This window comes from Sycon ciliatum, chromosome 9, assembly GCF_964019385.1.
Source record: "Sycon ciliatum chromosome 9, ocSycCili1.1, whole genome shotgun sequence".
Lineage (NCBI taxonomy): Eukaryota > Metazoa > Porifera > Calcarea > Leucosolenida > Sycettidae > Sycon > Sycon ciliatum.
The window spans coordinates 9,526,091-9,547,314 of NC_088651.1; the positions used below are offsets into that span (position 1 = coordinate 9,526,091).

General features: G+C 49.7%; 2 protein-coding genes across 2 annotated transcripts in view; both read right to left on the minus strand.

Annotated features, from left to right (window-relative positions):
• LOC135824546 (uncharacterized) overlaps positions 1-10,322 on the minus strand; it is a 24,201-nt gene extending 13,879 nt beyond the window's left edge. The window contains exons 1-5 of the mRNA XM_065337280.1: positions 10,228-10,322; positions 9,629-9,727; positions 8,806-8,904; positions 8,211-8,309; positions 6,682-6,777 (exon numbers count right to left, since the gene is read on the minus strand). Coding sequence (XP_065193352.1) covers positions 6,682-6,777; positions 8,211-8,309; positions 8,806-8,904; positions 9,629-9,676 — 342 coding nt within the window. The 5' untranslated portion in view covers positions 9,677-9,727; positions 10,228-10,322. The remainder of the gene's footprint in view (positions 1-6,681; positions 6,778-8,210; positions 8,310-8,805; positions 8,905-9,628; positions 9,728-10,227) is intronic.
• Positions 10,323-13,144: 2,822 nt separating this feature from the next.
• On the minus strand, positions 13,145-21,009 carry LOC135824243 (serine/threonine-protein phosphatase 6 regulatory ankyrin repeat subunit C-like). The gene is made up of 5 exons (XM_065336973.1): positions 21,005-21,009; positions 19,602-19,704; positions 19,006-19,104; positions 13,860-13,958; positions 13,145-13,267 (listed from the first exon to the last, which is right to left on the minus strand). The coding sequence occupies exons 1-5, from the start codon at positions 21,007-21,009 to the stop codon at positions 13,145-13,147; spliced, it is 429 nt and encodes a 142-aa protein (XP_065193045.1).
• Positions 21,010-21,224: the final 215 nt, after the last annotated feature.

Consider the following 21,224-nt stretch of genomic DNA (forward strand, 5'->3'; position numbering starts at 1 on the left):
GTGATCCCACCCAGGGACAGTGGTCATCTCCCCCAGGGGCAGTCGTGAACCCACCGAGAGGCAGGGGTGATCCCACCCAGGGACAGTGATCATCTCAACCAGAGGCAGTCGTGAACCCACCGAGAGGCAGGGGTGATCCCACCATGGAACAGTGGTCATCTCAACCAGGGGCAGTCGTGAACCCTCCGAGAGGCAGTTGTGATCCCACCCAGGGACAGTGGTCTTCTCACCCAGGGGTAGTCGTGAACCCAACGAGAGGCAGGGATGATCTCACCCCGGTACAGTGGTCATCTCACCCAGGGGGAGGCGTGAACCCACCGAGAGGCAGGGGTGAACCCACCCAGAAACATTGGTCATCTCACCCAAGGGCAGTCGTGAACCCACCGAGAGGCAGGAGTGATCCCACCCAGAGACATTGGTCATCTCACCAAGGGGCAGTCGTGAACCCACCGAGAGGCAGGGGTAATCCCACCCAGGGACAGTGGTCATCTTAACCAGGGGCAGTCGTGAACCCACCAAGACAGGGGTGATCCCACCCCGGGACAGTGGTCATCTCACCCAGGGGCAGTCGTGAACCCACCCAGAGGCAGGAGTGATCCCACCCAGGGACACAGGTCATCTCACCCAGGGGCAGTCAAGAACCCACCAAGAGGCAGGGGTGATCCCACCCAGGGACAGTGGTCATCTCAACCAGGGGCAGTCGTGAACCCACAGAGACGCAGGGATGATCCAACCCAGGGACAGTGGTCATCTCACCCAGGGGCAGCCGTGAACCCACCGAGAGGCAGGGGTGATCCCACCCTGGGACAGGGGTCACCTCACCCAGGGGCAGTCGTCAACCCGCCGAGAGGCAGGGGTGATTCCACCCAGGGACAGTTTTCATCTCACCCAGGGGCAGTCGTGAACCCACCGAGAGGCAGGGGTGATCCCACCTAGGGACAGTGGTCATCTCACCCAGGGGCAGTCGTGAACTCACTAAGAGACAGGGTTGATTCCACCCAGGGACAGCCACGGTGGTCATCTCGCCCAGGGACAGTCATGAACCCACCGAGAGGCAGGGGTGATCCTACCCAGGGACACGGTGGTCATCTCACCCAGGGGCAGTCGTGAACTCACCAAGAGGCAGGGGTGATCCCATCCTGGGACAGTGGTCATCTCACCCAGGGGCAGTCGTGAACCCACTGAGAGTCAGGGGTAATCCCATCAAGGGACAGTGGTCATCTCACCCAGGGGCAGTCATGAACCCACCGAGAGGCAGGGGTGATCCCACCCAGGGACAATGGTCATCTCACCCAGGGGCAGTCGTGAACCCACCGAGAGGCAGGGGTGATTCCACGCAGCGACAGTGGCCATCTCACCCAGGGGCAGTCGTGAACACACCGTGAGTCAGGGGTGATCCCACCCTGGGACAGTGGTTATCTCACCCAGAGGCAGCCGTGAAACAACCAAGAGGCAGGGGTGATCGCACCCAGGGACAGTGGTCATCTCGCCCAGGGACAGTCGTGAACCCACCGAGAGGCAGGGGTGATCCCAGCCAGGAACACGGTGGTCACCTCACCGAGGGGCAGTCGTGAACTCACCAAGAGGTAGGGGTTATCCACCCAGGGACAGTGGTCATCCCACCCAGGGCAAGTCGTGGACCCATCGAGAGTCAAGGGTGATCCCACCAAGGGACAGTGGTCATCTCACCCAGGGGCAGTCGTGAACCCACCGAGAGGCAGGGGTGATCCCACTCAGGGACAATGGTCATCTCACCCACGGGCAGTCGTGAACCCACCGAGAGGCAGGGGTGATTCCACTCAGCGACAGTGGTCATCTCACCCAGGGGCAGTCGTAAACACACCGTGAGGCAGGGACGATCCAACCCCGGGACAGTGGTCATCTCGGCCAGGGGCAGTCGTGAAACAACCGAGAGGCAGGGATGATCCCACCCAGGGACAGTGGTCATCTCACCCAGGGGCAGTCGTGGAACCACCGAGAGGCAGGGGTGATCCAACCCAGGGACAGTGTTCATCTCAACCAGGAAGCGTCGCGAACCCACCGAGAGGCAGGGGTGATCCCACCCAGGGACAGTGGTCATCTCACCCAGGGGCAGTCGTGAACCCACCGAGAGGCAGGGGTGATCTCACCCAGGGACAATGGTCATCTCACCCAGGGGCAGTCGTGAACCCACCGAGAGGCAGGGGTGCTTCCATTCAGCGACAGTGTTCATCTCACCCAGGGGCAGTCGTGAACCCATCGTAAGGCAGGGGTGATCCCACCCCGGGACAGTGGTCATCTCACCCAGGGGCAGTCGTGAAACAACCAAGAGGGAGGGGTGTTCCAACCCAGGGACAGTGGTCATCTCACCCAGGGGCAGTCGTGGACCCACCGAGAGGCAGGGGTGATCCCAACTGGGGACAATGGTCATCTCACCCAGGGGCAGTCGTGAACCCACCGAGAGGCAGGGGTGATTCCACTCAGCGACAGTGTTCATCTCACCCAGGAGCAGTCGTGAACACACCGTGAGGGACGGGTGATCCCAACCCGGGACAGTGGTCATCTCACCCAGGGGCAGTCGTGAACCCCCCAAGAGGCAGGGGTGATCCCACCCAGGGACAGTGGTCATCATACCCAGGGGCAGTCGTGGACCCACCGAGAGGCAGGGGTGATCCCACCCAAAGACAAGGTGGTCATCTCACCCAGGGGCAGTCGTGAACTCACCGAGAGGCAGGGGTGATCCCACCCAGGGACAGTGGTCATCTCCCCCAGGGGCAGTCGTGAACCCACGGAGAGGCAGGAGTGATACCACCCAGGGACAGTTTTCATCTCACCCAGGGGCAGTCGTGAACCCACCGAGAGGCAGGGGTGATCCCACCCAGGGACAGTGGTCATCTCACCCAGGGGCAGTCAAGAACCCACCAAGAGGCAGGGGTGGTCCCACCCAAGAAAAGTGGTCATCTCAACCAGGGGCAGTCGTGAACCCACCGAGAGGCAGGGATGATCCAACCCAGGGACGGTGGTCATCTCACCCAGGGGCAGCCGTGAACCCACCGAGAGGCAGGGGTGATCCCACCTAGAGACAGTGGTCATCTCACCCAGGGGCAGTCGTGAACTAACTGAGAGTCAGGGTTAATCCCACCCAGGGACAGTGGTCATTTCGCCCAGGGACAGTCATGAACCCACCGAGAGGCAGGGGTGATCCTACCCAGGGACACGGTGGTCATCTCACCCAGGGGCAGTCGTGAACTCACCAAGAGGCAGGGGTGATCCCATCCTGGGACAGTGGTCATCCCACCCAGGGGCAGTCGTGAACCCACCGAGAGTCAGGGGTGATCCCACGAAGGGACAGTGGTCATCTCACCCAGGGGCAGTCATGAACCCACCGAGAGGCAGGGGTGATCCCACCCAGGGACAATGGTCATCTCACCCAGGGGCACTCGTGAACCCACCGAGAGGCAGGGGTGATTCCACTCAGCGACAGTGGTCATCTCACCCAGGGGCAGTCGTGAACACACCGTGAGTCAGGGGTGATCCTACCCTGGGACAGTGGTTATCTCACCCAGGGGCAGCCGTGAAACAACCAAGAGGCAGGGGTGATCCCACCCCGGGAACAGTGGTCATCTCGCCCAGGGACAGTCGTGAACCTACAGAGAGGCAGTGGTGATCCCAGCCAGGGACACGGTGGTCACCTCACCCAGGGGCAATCGTGAACTCAACAAGAGGCAGGGGTTATCCCACCCAGGGACAGTGGTCATCCCACTCAGGGGCAGTCGTGAACCCAAAGAGAGTCAGGGGTGATCCCACCAAGGGACAGTGGTAATCTCACCCAGGGGCAGTCGTGAACCTACCGAGAGGCAGGGGTGATCCCACCCAGGGACAATGGTCATCTCCCCAACGGGCAGTCGTGAACCCACCGAGAGGCAGGGGTGATTCCACTCAGCGACAGTGGTCATCTCACCCAGGGGCAGTCGTGAACACACCGTGAGGCAGGGACGATCCCACCCCGGGAAAGTGGTCATCTCACCGAGGGGCAGTCGTGAAACAACCAAGAGGCAGGGATGATCCCACCCAGGGACAGTGGTCATCTCACCCAGGGGCAGTCGTGGAGCCACCGAGAGGCAGGGGTGATCCCACCAGGGGACAATGGTCATCTCGCCCAGGGACAGTCGTGAACCCACCGAGAGGCAGGGGTGATCCCAGCCAGGAGCCTGGTGGTCACCTCACCGAGGGGCAGTCGTGAACTCACCAAGAGGCAGGGGTTATCCACCCAGGGACAGTGGTCATCCCACCCAGGGGCAGTCGTGGACCCACCGAGAGTCAGGGGTGATCCCACCAAGGGACAGTGGTCATCTCACCCAGGGGCAGTCGTGAACCCAGTGAGAGGCAGGGGTGATCCCACTCAGGGACAATGGTTATCTCACCCAGGGGCAGTCGTGAACCCACCGAGAGGCAGGGGTGATTCCACTCAGCGACAGTGGTCATCTCACCCAGGGGCAGTTGTAAACACACCGTGAGGCAGGGACGATCCAACCCCGGGACAGTGGTCATCTCGGCCAGGGGTAGTCGTGAAACAACCAAGAGGCAGGGATGATCCCACCCAGGGACAGTGGTCATCTCACCCAGGGGCAGTCGTGGAACCACCGAGAGGCAGGGGTGATCCCACCCAGGGACAGTGTTCATCTCAACCAGGAAGCGTCGCGAACCCACCGAGAGGCAGGGGTGATCTCACCCAGGGACAGTGGTCATCTCACCCAGGGGCAGTCGTGAACCCACCGAGAGGCAGGGATGATCCCACCCAGGGACAATGGTCATCTCACCCAGGGGCAGTCGTGAACCCACCGAGAGGCAGGGGTGCTTCCATTCAGCGACAGTGTTCATCTCACCCAGGGGCAGTCGTGAAACCACCGTAAGGCAGGGGTGATCCCACCCTGGGACAGTGGTCATCTCACCCAGGGGCAGTCGTGAACCCACCAAGAGGCAGGGGTGATCCCACCCAGGGACAGTGGTCATCATACCCAGGGGCAGTCGTGGACCCACCGAGAGGCAGTGGTGATCCCACCCAGGGACACGGTGGTCATCTCACCCAGGGGCAGTCGTGAACTCACCGAGAGGCAGGGGTGATCCCACCCAGGGACGGTGGTCATCTCACCCAGGGGCAGTCGTGAACCGACGGAGAGGCAGGAGTGATACCACCCAGGGACAGTTTTCATCTCACCCAGGGGCAGCTGTGAACCCACCGAGAGGCAGGGGTGATCCCACCTAGGGACAGTGGTCATCTCACCCAGGGGCAGTCGTGAACCCACCGAGAGGCAGGGGTGATCCCCCCCAGGGACAGTGGTCATCTCACCCAGGGGCAGTCAAGAACCCACCAAGAGGCAGTGGTGGTCCCACGCAGGAACAGTGGTCATCTCAACCAGGGGCAGTCGTGAACCCACCGAGAGGCAGGGATGATCCAACCCAGGGACGGTGGTCATCTCACCCAGGGGCAGTCGTGAACCCCCCCCCGAGAGGCAGGGGTGATCCCACCCAGGGACAATGGTCATCTCACCCAGGGGCAGTCGTGAACCACCGAGAGGCAGGGGTGATTCCATTCAGCGACAGTGTTCATCTTACCCAGGGGCAGTCGTGAACACACCATAAGGCAGGGGTGATGCCACCCCGGGACAGTGGTCATCTCACCCAGGGGCAGTCGTGAAACAACCAAGAGGGAGGGGTGTTCCCACCCAGGGACAGTGGTCATCTCACCCAGGGGCAGTCGTGGACCCACCGAGAGGCAGGGGTGATCCCAACTAGGGACAATGGTCATCTCACCCAGGGGCAGTCGTGAACCCACCAAGAGGCAGGGGTGATTCCACTCAGCGACAGTGTTCATCTCACCCAGGGGCAGTCGTGAACACAACGTGAGCGACGTGTGATCCCAACCCGGGACAGTGGTCATCTTACCCAGGGGCAGTCGTGAAACCACCAAGAGGCAGGGGTGATCCCACCCAGGGACAGTGGTCATCATACCCAGGGGCAGTCGTGGACCCACCGAGAGGCAGGGGTGATCCCACCCAGGGACACGGTGGTCATCTCACCCAGGGGCAGTCGTGAACTCACGGAGAGGCAGGAGTGATACCACCCATGGACAGTTTTCATCTCACCCAGGGGCAGTCGTGAACCCACCGAGAGGCAGGGGTGATCCCACCTAGGGACAGTGGTCATCTCACCCAGGGCAGTCGTGAACCCACCAAGAGGCAGGGGTGATCCCACCCAGGGACAGTGGTCATCTCGCCAAGGGACAGTCGTGAACCCACCGAGAGGCAGGGGTGATCCCACCCAGGGACACGGTGGTCATCTCACCAAGGGGCAGTTGTGAACTCACCAAAAGGTAGGGGTGATCCACCCAGGGACACGGTGGTCATCCCACCCAGGGGCAGCCGTGAACCCACCGAGAGTCAGGGGTGATCCCACCAAGGGACAGTGGTCATCTCATACAGGGGCAGTCGTGAACCCACCGAGAGGCAGGGATGATCGCACCCAGGGACAGTGGTCATCTCACCCAGGGGCAGTGGTCATTCCACCCAGGTACAATGGTCATCCCACCCAGGTACAATGGTCATCCCACCTAGGGAAATCGGTCCCAACCAGTGTAAACCCTGCTATCTTATCAACTGGAACATTGCTTTCTGTAAAACTATAAAAGCGCTTGTGTCTTACTTGATGCTTTGTTGTCTCATCTACGTAGGGGAATAGATACTTCAAAACATGCAGTGTATCCTTCATTGCCACAATGTCCAATGGAGTGTTGCCATCCTGGAACAGAAAAATATTAAAAATTGACCCCAAAAAAGGATGGAACAGGATTCCATTGTAACAAGATAATAATTTGGGCCGCGATCAGCTAAAGCATGTCTTTGGGGTTTCGTAAAAAAAGTTGGGAAATGACGAAATGAAAAAAATGTTTTTTTGGAGGGCGTTCACTCTGCACTTCATTCAAATGATTCATGAAGTGGCGATCATCTTCTCAAATTTTGTTCAAACACCTGTTTGGCGGTCTAGTTCAAATAGCTGGCGAGCAAAGACTGACAATCTAGTGATACTAGAGCAGCTCGCAGGGCCAGACGATCGCTGTGCATGGCCCAGGTTTGTTCAGGTGTCTGCAGGTCCGTGGCGGTGGGTCTGCAGAGCGACGCTGACAATTTGTTGGGATCTCAGTGATGTTGATGTCGACAGCGAAGCTGAATCGTCCCCGTCGTCTCCAGTAAGCGAAGAGGCACAAGTTGTGGGCTAGTACATAATCATTTAGGCGGCGAACCGGCTGCCTTACGACGTTACTTGCGTTCAGCTCTCATGAGGCGTCTGACGCAGTCTCGGAAACGCAGGCGACGATCGAAAGTGTCACTGCCAGAATCGAAAGAGTATGCAAGTGCAACGCCGCCCAGAGCATCGTGTTGCTTTCCAGGAAGAACTTGGGCCATGCCTTTGAACTGATGTCGTTGACATGCTCAAGTCGGTGTCAACATCTTTAGTTCCGTTGTATTGTGCTCCGCCACAAAAGCCACTAAGTAATAGTTTGTCTCTTTGTGTCAGCCTGTGCGAAAACTGTCATTTTCTATTTCAAAGTACATATTTTGAAAGCGGTGTTTCGAGCACTTGTAGACTATTTTTCTGCCCTGTATCACCTTCCAGAGGTCAAGTAAGGTCCCAAGAACTGTTTTCTGGAGGAAACAAAATTTGAAAAATTTCACTCTAAGACATGTTTTAGCTGGTTGTGGCCCAATATATTGTGTCACGTAAAATACACACCAGAAGTAGTCACTGTTAAATTCTGGAGAAAAACGTTTCTGTCAAAACAAATCGGTATTTGTTGGTAGTCGATTGGTTGTGTTTCTAACGATAATTGCTATCATATCTCCGAGAAAAATGAAATACAGTTGTGAGACAAAAAGACACGGTTCGTGTGAGACCGGGCCAACCTGAGTTTTCCGCATGCGTACTACCCTCAAGGTCTAAAGAGCAGAATATAATATGCAGTTCCAAAATATGACCATCCCACTATGCCTACCTGTCTGATACCAAGGCAGTGCCGAAATCGTAAATGTACAAAGTCAGTAGATGTAACCGCATGGATTGCAATGCACTCAATAGCATGTGTTATTGTGTTGACTAATCAATACTTATCATGTGTTTAGAGGGGTGCTCGCTAGCTAGTTTTGTTTGATTATGCTTCATGAAAAGCAACTTACCTTGTCACGTTGGTTTAGATTTGCTTTGCTGTCCAGTAGATACTGCATACACTTGGTATGACCCCGCTCACTGGCATAGTGAAGTGGTGTCTTTCCATACTATAACACAAGTGTATGTTCAGCAAGTAATTAACAAAGAACATGGCTTACTATGAGAAATGATAGTACACATTGTATACCACATGTTCGTCTGCAGAGGATACAATTATGAAGCAGGGCAAGTGACAGCTTTGAGAATGTTGATTCCAGAAGACTTCCAAAGGCATCACCAAATGTGCCCTCCGACTAACCTCACTCACACAACCAGCAACATGACACTCGGAGTTAGGGCACATACTGATTTCCTGACATAAATTCTTTCAATGAAAGAGAGAAGGGTCCAATCAGGAGCTGTTGTGATTTAATTTTCAAGCCGAAGAAGTCATCAAACAACTGGCATGAAAAAATGGGGAATAATCATTGTGAAAAAAGCACCTCGCCCGGCACATTGAGCACTTTCCCCAGCAGTTTACCAACATAGTCCTTGATTTCTTCATAGTTAGTTTGCAGGAAATGCATCAGCAGAGTATATTGAAATGTCTGTTCCATAACCTGCCTTATCTCCTAGATCTGGGTTAGCTCCAGCTTGCAGTAGATGCAGAACGCAGTCGGGTCTGTTCTTAAGAGTGGCATCGTGAAGTGGTGTCCATTTATCCTGTGATACAGCCATAGGTACAAGCAGTGATTAACAAAAGAAAACCTATTATGACTTGCATCACTGGTGTATCACTCTGATGGTGTGATTACTGCAGTATATTTTACAAATCAGACAGAGAAGTTCTCAGTCACATGTACTTGTGTGCCCACAATACTGTCTGTACATGACATAGTCTCTACACTACCTATCACAATAATCGTAGAACAGAATGTTCATCAACTTAAATTATCGGAAAGGTTTAGACTGGCTTTCCTGTCGAGAGATGCTGCATACAGTCGATATGACCCTGGCCACTGACATAGTGAATTGGTGCCTTTCCCCACTATAACACAAGTGAATGTTCAGCAACTAACCAACAAAGAACATGGCTACTTGTGTGTCCACTATATTTCATGTCATGATTACATAGTCTACACACTATACCCGAGAGACCTCTTTTGGGTAGTGGTGTATAACTGTGTGAAACATGAAGTTGCTACAGTGGAGTCTGAACACCCTGAGGAAGGTGTATATACACTACCTATCACAATAACGGTCAAGCACATGTTTTCCACTTACATTATCGTAAAAGGTTTGGATCACCAAAAATGAATTAGTTCATCTCATGGCTCTCCTTCACATCCCATTTTTCCGACAAAATTGTGCAGTGGTTAATACCCTTTCAGCACAGGGTAGCAATTTCACACGTTTGTTTGTTAATACTCCATAATATGCAACTCACCTTGTCACGTTGGTTTGGATTGGCTTTGTGGTCCAGTAGATGCCGCATACAATCGATATAACCCCGCTGACTGGCATAGTGGAGTGGTGTCCTTCCATACTAAAACATAAGTGTATGTTCAGCAAGTAATCAACAAAGAACATGGCTTACTATGAGAAATGATAGTACACATTGTATGCCACATGTTCGTCTGTGGAGGATACAATATGAAGCAGGGCAAGTGACAGCTTTGAGCCTGTTGATTCCAGAAGACTTCCAAAGTCATCACCAAATGTGCTCACCGACTAATCCCATTCACAAAACCAGCAATATGACACTCGGAGTTAGGGCACGTACTGATGTCTTCACATAACAGTTTTCAATGAAAGAGAGAGAGAGGGATACACTCGGGATCTGCTGTGACATATTTTTCATGCCGAAGAAGTCATGAGACAATTGGCATTAAAAAATGGGGATAAATCATTGTGAAAAAAGCTCTTCGCCCGGCACATTGAACACTTTTCCAGCAGTTTACCAGCATAGTCTTTGATTTCTTCACACAGTTAGTTTTCAGGAAATGCATTAGCAGAGTATATTGAAATGTCTATTCCATAACCTGCCTCATCTCCTTGATCTGGGTTAGCTCCACCTTGCAGTAGATGCAGAACGCAGTCGGTGTTTTTCTCAATAGTGGCATAGTGAAGTGGTGTCCGTTTATCCTGTGACACAGTCATAGGTACAAGAAGTGATTAACAAAAGAAAACCTATTCTGATTTCCATCACTGGTGTATCACTCTGATGGTGTGATTACTGCAGTATATTTTACAAATCAGACAGAGAAGTTCTCAGTCACATGTACTTGTGTGCCCACAATACTGTCTGTACATGACATAGTCTCTACACTACCTATCACAATAACCACCACTTCACTATGCCAATGAGCAGGGTCGTATCGATTGTATGCGGTATCAACTGGACAGCAACGTCAATCCAAACAAACCTGACAAGGTGAGTTGCATCTCACGGGGGTTCACGACGGTTAACGCCATGTTGGATTTCCAATTTTTTCTGAAAAATAATGCCTTTCGGAGTGGAAAAATGAGACGCGATCAAAAAGATCAAGAGTGTATTAGTACTTCCCCCGCGTCATTAAAATTGTCGCTTCGCACAGCTCAATATTTGTGACTTGGCTCGTCTTAGTCAGACTGTCGAAATCGCTGTTTTCTGTGTTCGAACACTGTACTGGTGTGACCCTTCCTGCACAATGTCTACTTGTCACTGAAGCCGTGGTGGGTTCGAACTTTGTCGGAGCTCTCTTCCGCACCAAGTAAATTCATCGCGCTCCGCACTATTCCGCCCCCGAGCGCATTTCGTTTTCTGGAGTTCGTGCCGTCCCACATCGTTCGCGTGGGCATTTGTCAAGACTGCAAGCTCGGGTATAAGAATCCTGGTATCTCTCCTGAATACGAACTGCTGAAGTTAGTTGGCGATGGCAAGAACAAAGTGGTCTCAAATTCCTAAAATGCGCTACTTGTGGCGCATGTTGCTGCGAAGGTAGCAGGTCTCAAAACACCAACAATATCAGCGAAGCGCTTGCCAAAGAAAGAAGGTGCAGAACTGCTTACCCTGCCCGCTGGAAGGTCGTTACAGTGTACTAGAAAAATGCTAGCTTGCCTTCATCGTCTGGCAACTGGAGGCATGGATCGCCTGAAAACGAAGTTTCTTGACCTGAATTTGAACGCGCGTCTTGTTCAGCGTATTGTTGAGTGCTGAAGGGTCTGCCTCAAACTCTGATGAAGACGTCGACCTTAGCTGCAAGTGCAGCGAAGCGGAGGTCACAAACTAAAGCTTGGCCCGTCGACAATGCTCTAGTCTGCCTCAATTTCTAGCTGATTTCTTTGCCCTTCGAGTGGACAAAATAAGTTTCGAAAAATCGCTCTGGGAAGCGACAATTTTAATGACGCGGAGTAGTTTGAACATTGAACTCGCAGCGCGTGCTAGCTCGAGTTGATATAAGATTTGAGGAAGAAGCTCAGCCACTAGTGCACTTGCGGATTGGTTTTGACATCGGCGGTTTTTGGATAGCTTGGTTCTCCTGCCGACGTGTCGTGGAGATGAGGAAGCGGGAGAGTAATCCGTCACCCACGACGCGGCCTAGCATTCTGCATACTGGACGATTCAAGAAGCCGAGGAGGGTGACGTTTCGCAAGGTCAAACGATCGATCGAGTTCCTGAAAATCGGAAAGGGCGATCTCTACCACCAACGCCAATGGATTCGACTCCCGCGAAGAGGTCGTTCAGTGCCCCTCTTCACGGCCGACGAATCGTTCATCTCAGGTATCTGGCTGTGGGATTGTCTGCGTGCCAGAATTCTGAATATGGCAAACCTCTGGCGCTCATTGATTGCGTTGAAGAGAAGAGGTACGGCCTGGGCAGCGTGCTAGTCATTCCGTTCCAGCAGTGTGGTATGGAGAATTTTATAGATACAGATAACCGTGTACCTGCTTAACACCCTGGCCCCGGTGCTTTCACCAAAACTGCTTTGGGTAAGTGTGGTTTTCAATCCCATAAGATTTATTCATGATATTAATTTTGCGAGTCATTGCCAACCTATGCCGGCTATGGAAATGTATAAAGTGGTGTCCCTCCATGCAATAACATAAGTATATGTTCAGCAAGTAACCAACAAAGAACATGGCTTACTATGAGAAATGATAGTACACATTGTATACCACATGTTTGTCTGTGGAGGATACAATATGAAGCAGGGCAAGTGACAGCTTTGAGCCTGTTGATTCCAGAAAACTTCCAAACTCATCACCAAATGTGCTCTCCGACTAACCTCATTCACACAACTAACAACATGACACTCGGAGTTAGGGCACATACTGATTTCTTCACATAACAGTTTTCAATGAAAGAGCAAAGGGTCCAAACAGGAGCTGTTGTGATTCAATTTTCATGCCAAAGCAGTCATCAGACAATTGGCATTAAAAAAATGGGGAATAATCATTGTGAAAAAAGCTCTGCCTCCAGCACATTGAGCACTTTCCCCAGCAGTTTACCAGCCTAGTCTTTGATTTCTTCATACAGTTAGTTTTCAGGAAATGCATTAGCAGAGTATACCGTACTCACTTGATTCGAAGCCCCTCTCGAATAAAAGCCCCTCTTGAATAATAGCCCCCCTGCAAGGACTGTTTGAAAAAATACAAGCCCCTCTCGAATAGAAGCCCGGACTACTATTCGCAAAGCATGGGGTGACCAGGTAGTGCCATGTATGAAGGTGAAGTCTGAAAAAAAACATCTCGTGCATGTTCCTATTGGTACAAGTCCTGGTCGATGTAGTGTGTGCAAACTAACTCGGGGCCGAGTTGCTTTGAATATGAAAGTTTTAGAGATTCGATAGGAATACCAGCATGGAATGAAACAATAAAAGCCCCTCTCGAATAGAAGCCCCCCCCCCCTTGAATAGAAGCCTCCTCGAAATTGGTATTGAAAAATAGTAGCCCCCGGCTTCTAATTGAGTGAGTTCGGTATTCAAATGTCTGTTCCATAACCTGCCTTATGTCCTAGATCTGGGTTAGCTCCAGCTTGCAGTAGATGCAGAACGCAGTCGGTCTTGTTCCCAATAACGGCATAGTGAAGTGGTGCTCGTTCATCCTGAGATACAGCAATAGGTTGAAGCAGTGATAGACAAAAGATAACTTCTTCTGAGTTCCAGCACTCAGGGAAAAACTGGTGTATCAATCTGATGGTGTGATTACTGCAGTATATTTTACAAATCAGACAGAGCACGGTTCTCAGTCACATGTACTTGTGTGCCCACAATACTGTCTGTACATGACATAGTCTCTACACTACCTATCACAATAATTGTAGAACAGAATGTTCATCAATTTACATTATCGGAAAGGTTTAGACTGGCTTTCCTGTCGAGAGATGCTGCATACAGTCGTTATGACCCTGGCCACTGACATAGTGAATTGGTGCCTTTCCCCACTATAACACAAGTGAATGTTCAGCAACTAAGAAACAAAGAACATGGCTACTTATGTGTCCACTAAATTACATGTCACGATTACATAGTCTACACACTACACCCGAGAGACCTCTTTTGGGTAGTGGTGTATAACTGTGTGAAACATGAAGTTGCTACAGTGGAGTCTGAACATCCTGAGGAAGGTGTACCATTGCAGCACAGGATCGCAATTTCACAGTGTTGTTTGTTAATGCTTCATGAGATGCAACTTACCTTGTCAGGTTGGTTTGGATTGGCTTTGCTGTCCAGTAAATGCCGCATACAGTCGATATGACCCTGGCCACTGACATAGTGAAGTGGTGCCTTTCCCCACTATAACACAAGTGATCGTTCAGCAACTAAGAAACAAAGAACATGGCTACTTGTGTGTCCACTATATTACATGTCACGATTACATAGTCTACACACTACACCCGAGAGACCTCTTTTGGGTAGTGGTGTATAACTGTGTGAAACATGAAGTTGCTACAGTGGAGTCTGAATACCCTGAGGAAGGTGTATATACACTACCTATCACAATAACGGTCAAGCGCATGTTTTCAACTTACATTAACGTAAGAGGTTTGAATAACCGACAAGGAGACAACAGTCGTAAAATAGCAATGAAAAATATCAATTGGGCACTCGTAACCATGTATAAACATGTATAAACAATTAAAATGAAACAATTCCAGAACAGTTTCGTGTGACTATCATCAGTGGAACATCGTCACATAATAAGAGTCACTAAAACAACCAGTGATATAGCTAGAATATGAAAATAAGCGTGAGAATGCAGCACAGCTAGCGGTTATGCATAACGCGTGTAGTGTGAACCTTTGCAGTGTATCTGAGAATGGTTACAGTGGATGAATGTGGCAGCTGTGAGTGCGTGTGGACAAAACTTGTGAGTGCGTATTATTTAAAAAGTGTGAGTGCTACAACATTTTCTTTTTGCTTGCATAGAACAGGGTCACGTGTGCGAATATATACAGCTTCCAACACCTGCAACTGCTTAAAGAAACGTGCGCAACAAATAACACTAAACCAGGAATCATCAAACAACTTACGACAATCCGGACTGGACATCAAATGCTTGTAGATGGCAGACTTGCTCTTGTCGATGTCGAACTCCTCCGCGTCAGTATCACTCTCATCCTCCACTTCCTGTTCCTGTTCATCCCCATCATCATCCTCCATCTCCATCTCCCCATGCCATCGCTTCCTTCTCCTTGCCGTGTTCACTGCTGCGCCCGTACTTTCACCTGCCACTACTGGGTCCGCCTTCTCGATTTTTCTCAGTCGTGTCCTCGCTAGTCTCTGGTTTTTCCTCAGATTCGTTTTTCCTCCATTTTCGTTTCGTTCTCCTCGTGATCTTTCCGTTACCGCCGTCGGGTTTGTTAGCGAACGATCGTCCGGCGGTCTCCCATGCCGTGGTGTTGTCGTCAAGAGTGACACCAGATTCATGTGTTGCGCTCCTGTTGATTCCGGTGTTGTATCCGTTCCTGGTTGTGTTGTAATACTGACAGGCGAAGTAGTAGGCAACGGGTGTTTTCGTGGCCTCCCACGCTTTGGCCTGCTTGCCCTGGCCGCTTTTGACAAAAAGGACAATGGGACGTGTTGTTTGATACGTTCGGACAAGTGTTGAAGCGTCCTGCCAACATACCGACTACCGCACTGTCGGCATTCAAAATGATAAATGAGGTTACTCAAATGATGGGTCGGCAGGACGTCCTTCAACACCGTGAACGAACTTATCGTGGTGAAACAGTTACTACATTCACTGCATAGTACGTCTTCTGGACAATAGACTTGACAATACGACTGACCTTTGTCGACTCCGCGCCTTTCCAAGGCAGGCACAGGAAGACATGACAAGGAGCCGGGCCGATTGTCAGTTCCTTACGGGGCGCATTGTTCGTGAGTAGTTTCGCTAACAGTGATGATGGATATCCGTTCTTAAGAAAGACAGAGCGAAGGAAATCAAGTCCCGCTTGCAATTTACTCTCGGAGCAAATGTGTCTTGCCCTGTCAGCTAAGTTTCGGACTACAGTCAACTTCGCTAATAACGACTGCGGATATAACGACAATTCGCGAATAACGACCGAATTTCCATGCCCAGAGCAAAGTCCCATCTAACTGTATACATTTAACTTCGGATATAACGACTAGCTGAATAACGACAATTCGCGTATAGCGACATGCTTTTAGTGCCCCGTGGTCATATCCACTGCTTGAATAACGACTTTCTGGGCTTTTGACAGCTATTTCAAGTACCTGTCAGTCAAGTACATGTACATGTACCTGTCATGCAGAAGTACCAGAACCTATGGTGCACCTGTGATGGATAATTGCACACATGCAAGAAAATGCAGCCAAGGGGGGGGGGGGGCTTTTCTTCCTTTTTTATGTTGGCTTCAAAATTGTTGGATTTACCAGCACACCTATATGTATACAATGTACATGTAGTTGTACATGATTGTACAGTAATCATCATACATGTACATGTCTCTGGCCCTGTAGATGGCTCAAAAAGGCATATTTTTTTTCAATTGATTTCCCTTGCATATTGAATTTTCAGTTCCTTTCAACTGCAATATGAAAATAAAGTACACATTGACATAGAGCAAGAAAAGAGCTTGATTTTGATATGCATATCATACTATACAAAATATGGGTTCACATACATTCAAATGGGACTTCGGTTATAAGGACACTTCGCGAATAAGGACACTTTTCTGATGCCCCGCCGAATGTCGTTATTGGCGAAGTTGACTGTAGATTGGTCTTGTATTGCGAAGAGCAATATGAATCGTACATAATATACTGACCAGTGAATGTAGGCTTACGATACACCGATGTCACAACACCCTCACATGTCTTTTCCACGAGTACATCTAAAAACGACAATTTTTGCAATCCTCGTGTTCGCATGTGAAGCGTAATGCAGGGTGGACATCATTCAACTCATTTAGAAAGGCTTCACCGTTACGTCTTGATTCGAAATAGGTAAATGAGTCGTCCACAAATCGAACGTACAACTGAGGCCACTTTATTTTATCCATTCTCGATTCGCAATATCCAACGAAGACATTTGCCAGTACCGGGCCCAACGGAGACCCCATCGCCACACCGTCGGTCTGCTTATACATAACATCACCAAACGAGAACTCTACGCCACTCGTCACCATCAGTATCAAACGTCGAAATGCCGTCTCCGGTAACCATGGAAGATCAATGTCATCATCATTGTGGTATAGTCTTCGCGCGCAGATATCTATTGTCTCGTCTAGTGGTACGTTTGTAAACAAGCTTACAACATCGAAAGAGCACATATGGGCTGTACAGCCCATATTTCGACGTTTGATGCTGATGGTGACGAGTGGCGTAGAGTTCTCGTTTGGTGATGTTATGTATAAGCAGACGGACGGTGTGGCGATGGGGTCTCCGTTGGGCCCGGTACTGGCAAATGTCTTCGTTGGATATTGCGAATCGAGAATGGATAAAATAAAGTGGCCTCAGTTGTACGTTCGATTTGTGGACGACTCATTTACCTATTTCGAATCAAGACGTAACAGTGAAGCCTTTCTTAATGAGTTTTAATGATGTCCACCCTGCATTACGCTTCACATGCGAACACGAGGAATGCAACAAATTGTCGTTTTTAGATGTACTCGTGGAAAAGACATGTGAGGGTGTTGTGACATCGGTGTATCGTAAGCCTACATTCACTGGTCAGTATATTATGTACGATTCATATTGCTCTTCGCAATACAAGACCAATCTAGTCTGAAACTTAGCTGACAGGGCAAGACGCATTTGCTCCGAGAGTAAATTGCAAGCGGAACTTGATTTCCTTCGCTCTGTCTTTCTCAAGAACGGATATCCATCATCACTGTTAGCGAAACTACTCACGAACAATGCGCCCCGTGAGGAACTGACAATCGGCCCCGCTCCTTGTCATGTCTTCCTGTGCCTGCCTTGGAAAGGCGCGGAGTCGACAAAGGTCAGTCGTATTGTCAAGTCTATTGTCCAGAAGACGTACTATGCAGTGAATGTAGCAACTGTCTTCACCACGATACTTTCGTTCACGGTGTTGAAGGACGTCCTGCCGACCCATCATTTGAGTAACCTCATTTATCATTTTGAATGCCGACAGTGCGGTAGTCGGTATGTTGGTAGGACGCTTCAACACTTGTCCGAACGTATCAAGCAACACGTCCCATTGTCCTTGTTGTCAAAAGCGTCCAGGGCAAGCAGGCCAAAGCGTGGGAGGCCACGTAAACACCCGTTGCCTACTACTTTGCCTGTCAGTATTACAACACAACCAGGAACGGATACAACACCGGAATCAACAGGAGCGCAACACATGAATCTGGTGTCACTCTTGACGACAACACCACGGCATGGGAGACCGCCGGACGATCGTTCGTTAACAAACCCGACGGCGGTAACGGAAAGATCACGAGGAGAACGAAACGAAAATGGAGGAAACACGAATCTGAGGAGAAACCAGAGCCTAGCGGAGACACGACTGAGAAAAATCGAGAAGGCGGAACCAGTAGCGGCAGATGAAAGTACGGGCGCAGCAGTGAACGCGTCAAGGAGAAAGAAGCGATGGCATGAGGAGATGGAGATGGAGGATGATGATGGGGATGAACAGGATGGTAAGGAGGAAAGCAAGGGTGAACAGGAACAGGAAGTGGAGGATGAGAGTGACACTGACGCGGAGGAGTTCGACATCGACAAGAGCAAGTCTGCCATCTACAAGCATTTGGTGTCCATTCCGGATTGTCGTAAGTTGTTTGATGATTCCTGGTTTAGTGTTATTTGTTGCGCACGTTTCTTTAAGCAGTTGCAGGTGTTGGAAGCTGTATATATTCGCACACGTGACCCTGTTCTATGCAAGCAAAAAGAAAATGTTGTAGCACTCACACTTTTTAAATAATACGCACTCACAAGTTTTGTCCACACGCACTCACAGCTGCCACATTTATCTACTGCTACCATTCTCAGATACAATGCAAAGGTTCACACTACACGCGTTATGCATAACCGCTAGCTGTGCTGCATACTCACGCTTATTTTCATATTCTAGCTATATCACTCGTTGTTTTAGTGACTCTTATTATGTGACGATGTTCCACTGATGATAGTCACACGAAACTGTTCTGGAATTGTTTCATTTTAATTGTTTATACATGGTTACGAGTGCGTAAAAGGTTTGTATCAGCAAAAATGAATTAGTTCATTTCATATCTCCCCTTCACATCCCAGTGTTCCTGTGGAGAATTGTGAAGTGGTTAAGACCATTGCAGCACAGGGTAGCAATTTCACTGTTTTGCCCTTTCATCAAAATGCTTCATGATATGCACCTCACCTCGTCAGGTTGGTTTGGATTGGCTTTGTTGTCCAGTAGATGCCGCACAGAGTCGATACGACCCTGCTCACTGGCATAGTGAAGTTGTGTCTTTCCATACTAAAACATAAGTGTATGTTCAGCAAGTAACCAACAAAGAACATGGCTTACTATGAGAAATGATAGTACACATTGTACGCCACATGTTCGCATGTGGAGGATACGATATGAAGCAGGGCAAGTGACAGTTTTGAGCCTGTTGACTCCAGAAGACTTCCAAAGTCTTCCACCAAATGTGGTCGCCGACTAACCTCATTAATAAAACCAGCAACATGACACTTGGAGTTAGGGCACATACTGATTTCTTCAAATAACAGTTTTCAATGAAAGAAAGAGAGAGGGATACACTCGAGATCTGCTGTGACATATTTTTCATGCCGAAGAAGTCATGAGACAATTGGCATTGAAAAATGGGGAATAATCATTGTGAAAAAAGCACCTCGCCCGGCACATTTAGCACTTTTCCAGCAGTTTACCAGCATAATCTTTGATTTCTTCATACACTTTGTTTTCAGGAAATGCATTAGCAGAGTATATTGAAATGGCTGTTCCTTAACCTGCCTTATCTCCTTGATCTGCGTTAGCTCCAGCTTGCAGTAGATGCAGAACGCAGTCGGTGTTGTTCTCAATAGTGGCATAGTGAAGTGGCGTCCGTTTATCCTGTAGTACAGCAATAAGTTGAAGCAGTGATGAACAAAAGAAAACGTCTTCCGACTTGCATAACTCAGGGGAAAACTGGTGTATCACTCTGATGGTGTGATTACTGCAGTATATTTCACAAATCAGACAGAGAAGTTCTCAGTCACATGTACTTGTGTGCCCACAATACTGTCTGTACATGACATAGTCTCTACACTACCTACCACAATAACCACCACTTCACTATGCCAATGAGCAGGGTTGTATCGATTGTATGCGGTATCAACTGGACAGCAACGTCAATCCAAACCAACCTGACAAGGTGAGTTGCATCTCAAGGGGGTTCGCGACGGTTAACGCCATGTTGGATTTTCAATTTTTTCTGAAAAATAATGCCTTTCGGAGTGGAAAAGTGGGACGCGATCAAATAGATCAAGAGTGTATTAGTAGTTTGAACATTGAACTCGCAGCGCGTGCTAGCTCGAGTTGAGATAAGATTTGAGGAAGAAGCTCAGCCACCAGTGCACTTGCGGATTGGTTTTGACATCGGCGGTTTTTGGATAGCTTGGTTCTCCTGCCGACGTGTCGTGGAGATAAGGAAACGGGAGAGTAATCCGTCACCCACGACGCAGCTTCGCATTCTGCATACTGGACGATTCAAGAAGCCGAGGAGGGTGACGTTTCGCAAGGTGAAACGATCGATCGAGTTCCTGAAAATCGGAAAGGGCGATCTCTACCACCAACACCAATGGATTCGACTCCCGCGAAGAGGTCGTTCAGTGCCCCTCTTCACGGCCGACGAATCGCTCATCGCAGGTATCTGGCTGTGGAATTGTCTGCGTGCCAGAATTCTGAATACGGCAAATCTCTGGCGCTCATTGATTGCGTTGAAGAGAAGAGGTACGGCCTGGGCAGCGTGCTAGTCATTCCGTTCCAGCAGTGTGGTATGGAGAATTTTATAGATACAGATAACCGTGTACCTGCTTAACACCCTGGCCCCGGTGCTTTCACCAAAACTGCTTTGGGTAAGTGTGTTTTTCAATCTCATAAGATTTATTCATGATATTAATTTTGCGAGTCATTGCCAACCTATGCCGGCTATGGAAATGTATAAAGTGGTGTCCCTCCACACAATAACATAAGTATATGTTCAGCAAGTAACCAACAAAGAACATGGCTGACTATGAGAAATGATAGTACACATTGTATACCACATGTTTGTCTGTGGAGGATAAAATATGAAGCAGGGCAAGTGACAGCTTTGAGCCTGTTGATTCCAGAAGACTTCCAAAGTCATCACCAAATGTGCTCTTCGACTAACCTCATTCTCACAACCAACAACACGACGCTTGGAGTTAGGGCACATACTGATTTCTTCAGATAACAGTTTTCAATGAAAGAGAGAAGGGTCCAAACAGGAGCTGTTGTGATTCAATTTTCATGCCAAAGCAGTCATCGGACAATTGGCATAAAAAAATGGGGAATAATCATTGTGAAAAAAGCTCCTCAACCGGCACATTGAGCACTTTCCCCAGCAGTTT

Bases quoted from the DNA above. Each gene is read 5' to 3' on its own strand.
- LOC135824243 (XM_065336973.1), bottom strand. The intron at 19,105-19,601 runs GTTAAGGAACAG...CTTATGTTTTAG, and splicing joins AGATCAAGGAGATAAGGCAG to TATGGAAAGACACAACTTCA. The intron at 13,959-19,005 runs GTGAGGTGCATA...CTTGTGTTATAG, and splicing joins ATCCAAACCAACCTGACGAG to TGGGGAAAGGCACCACTTCA.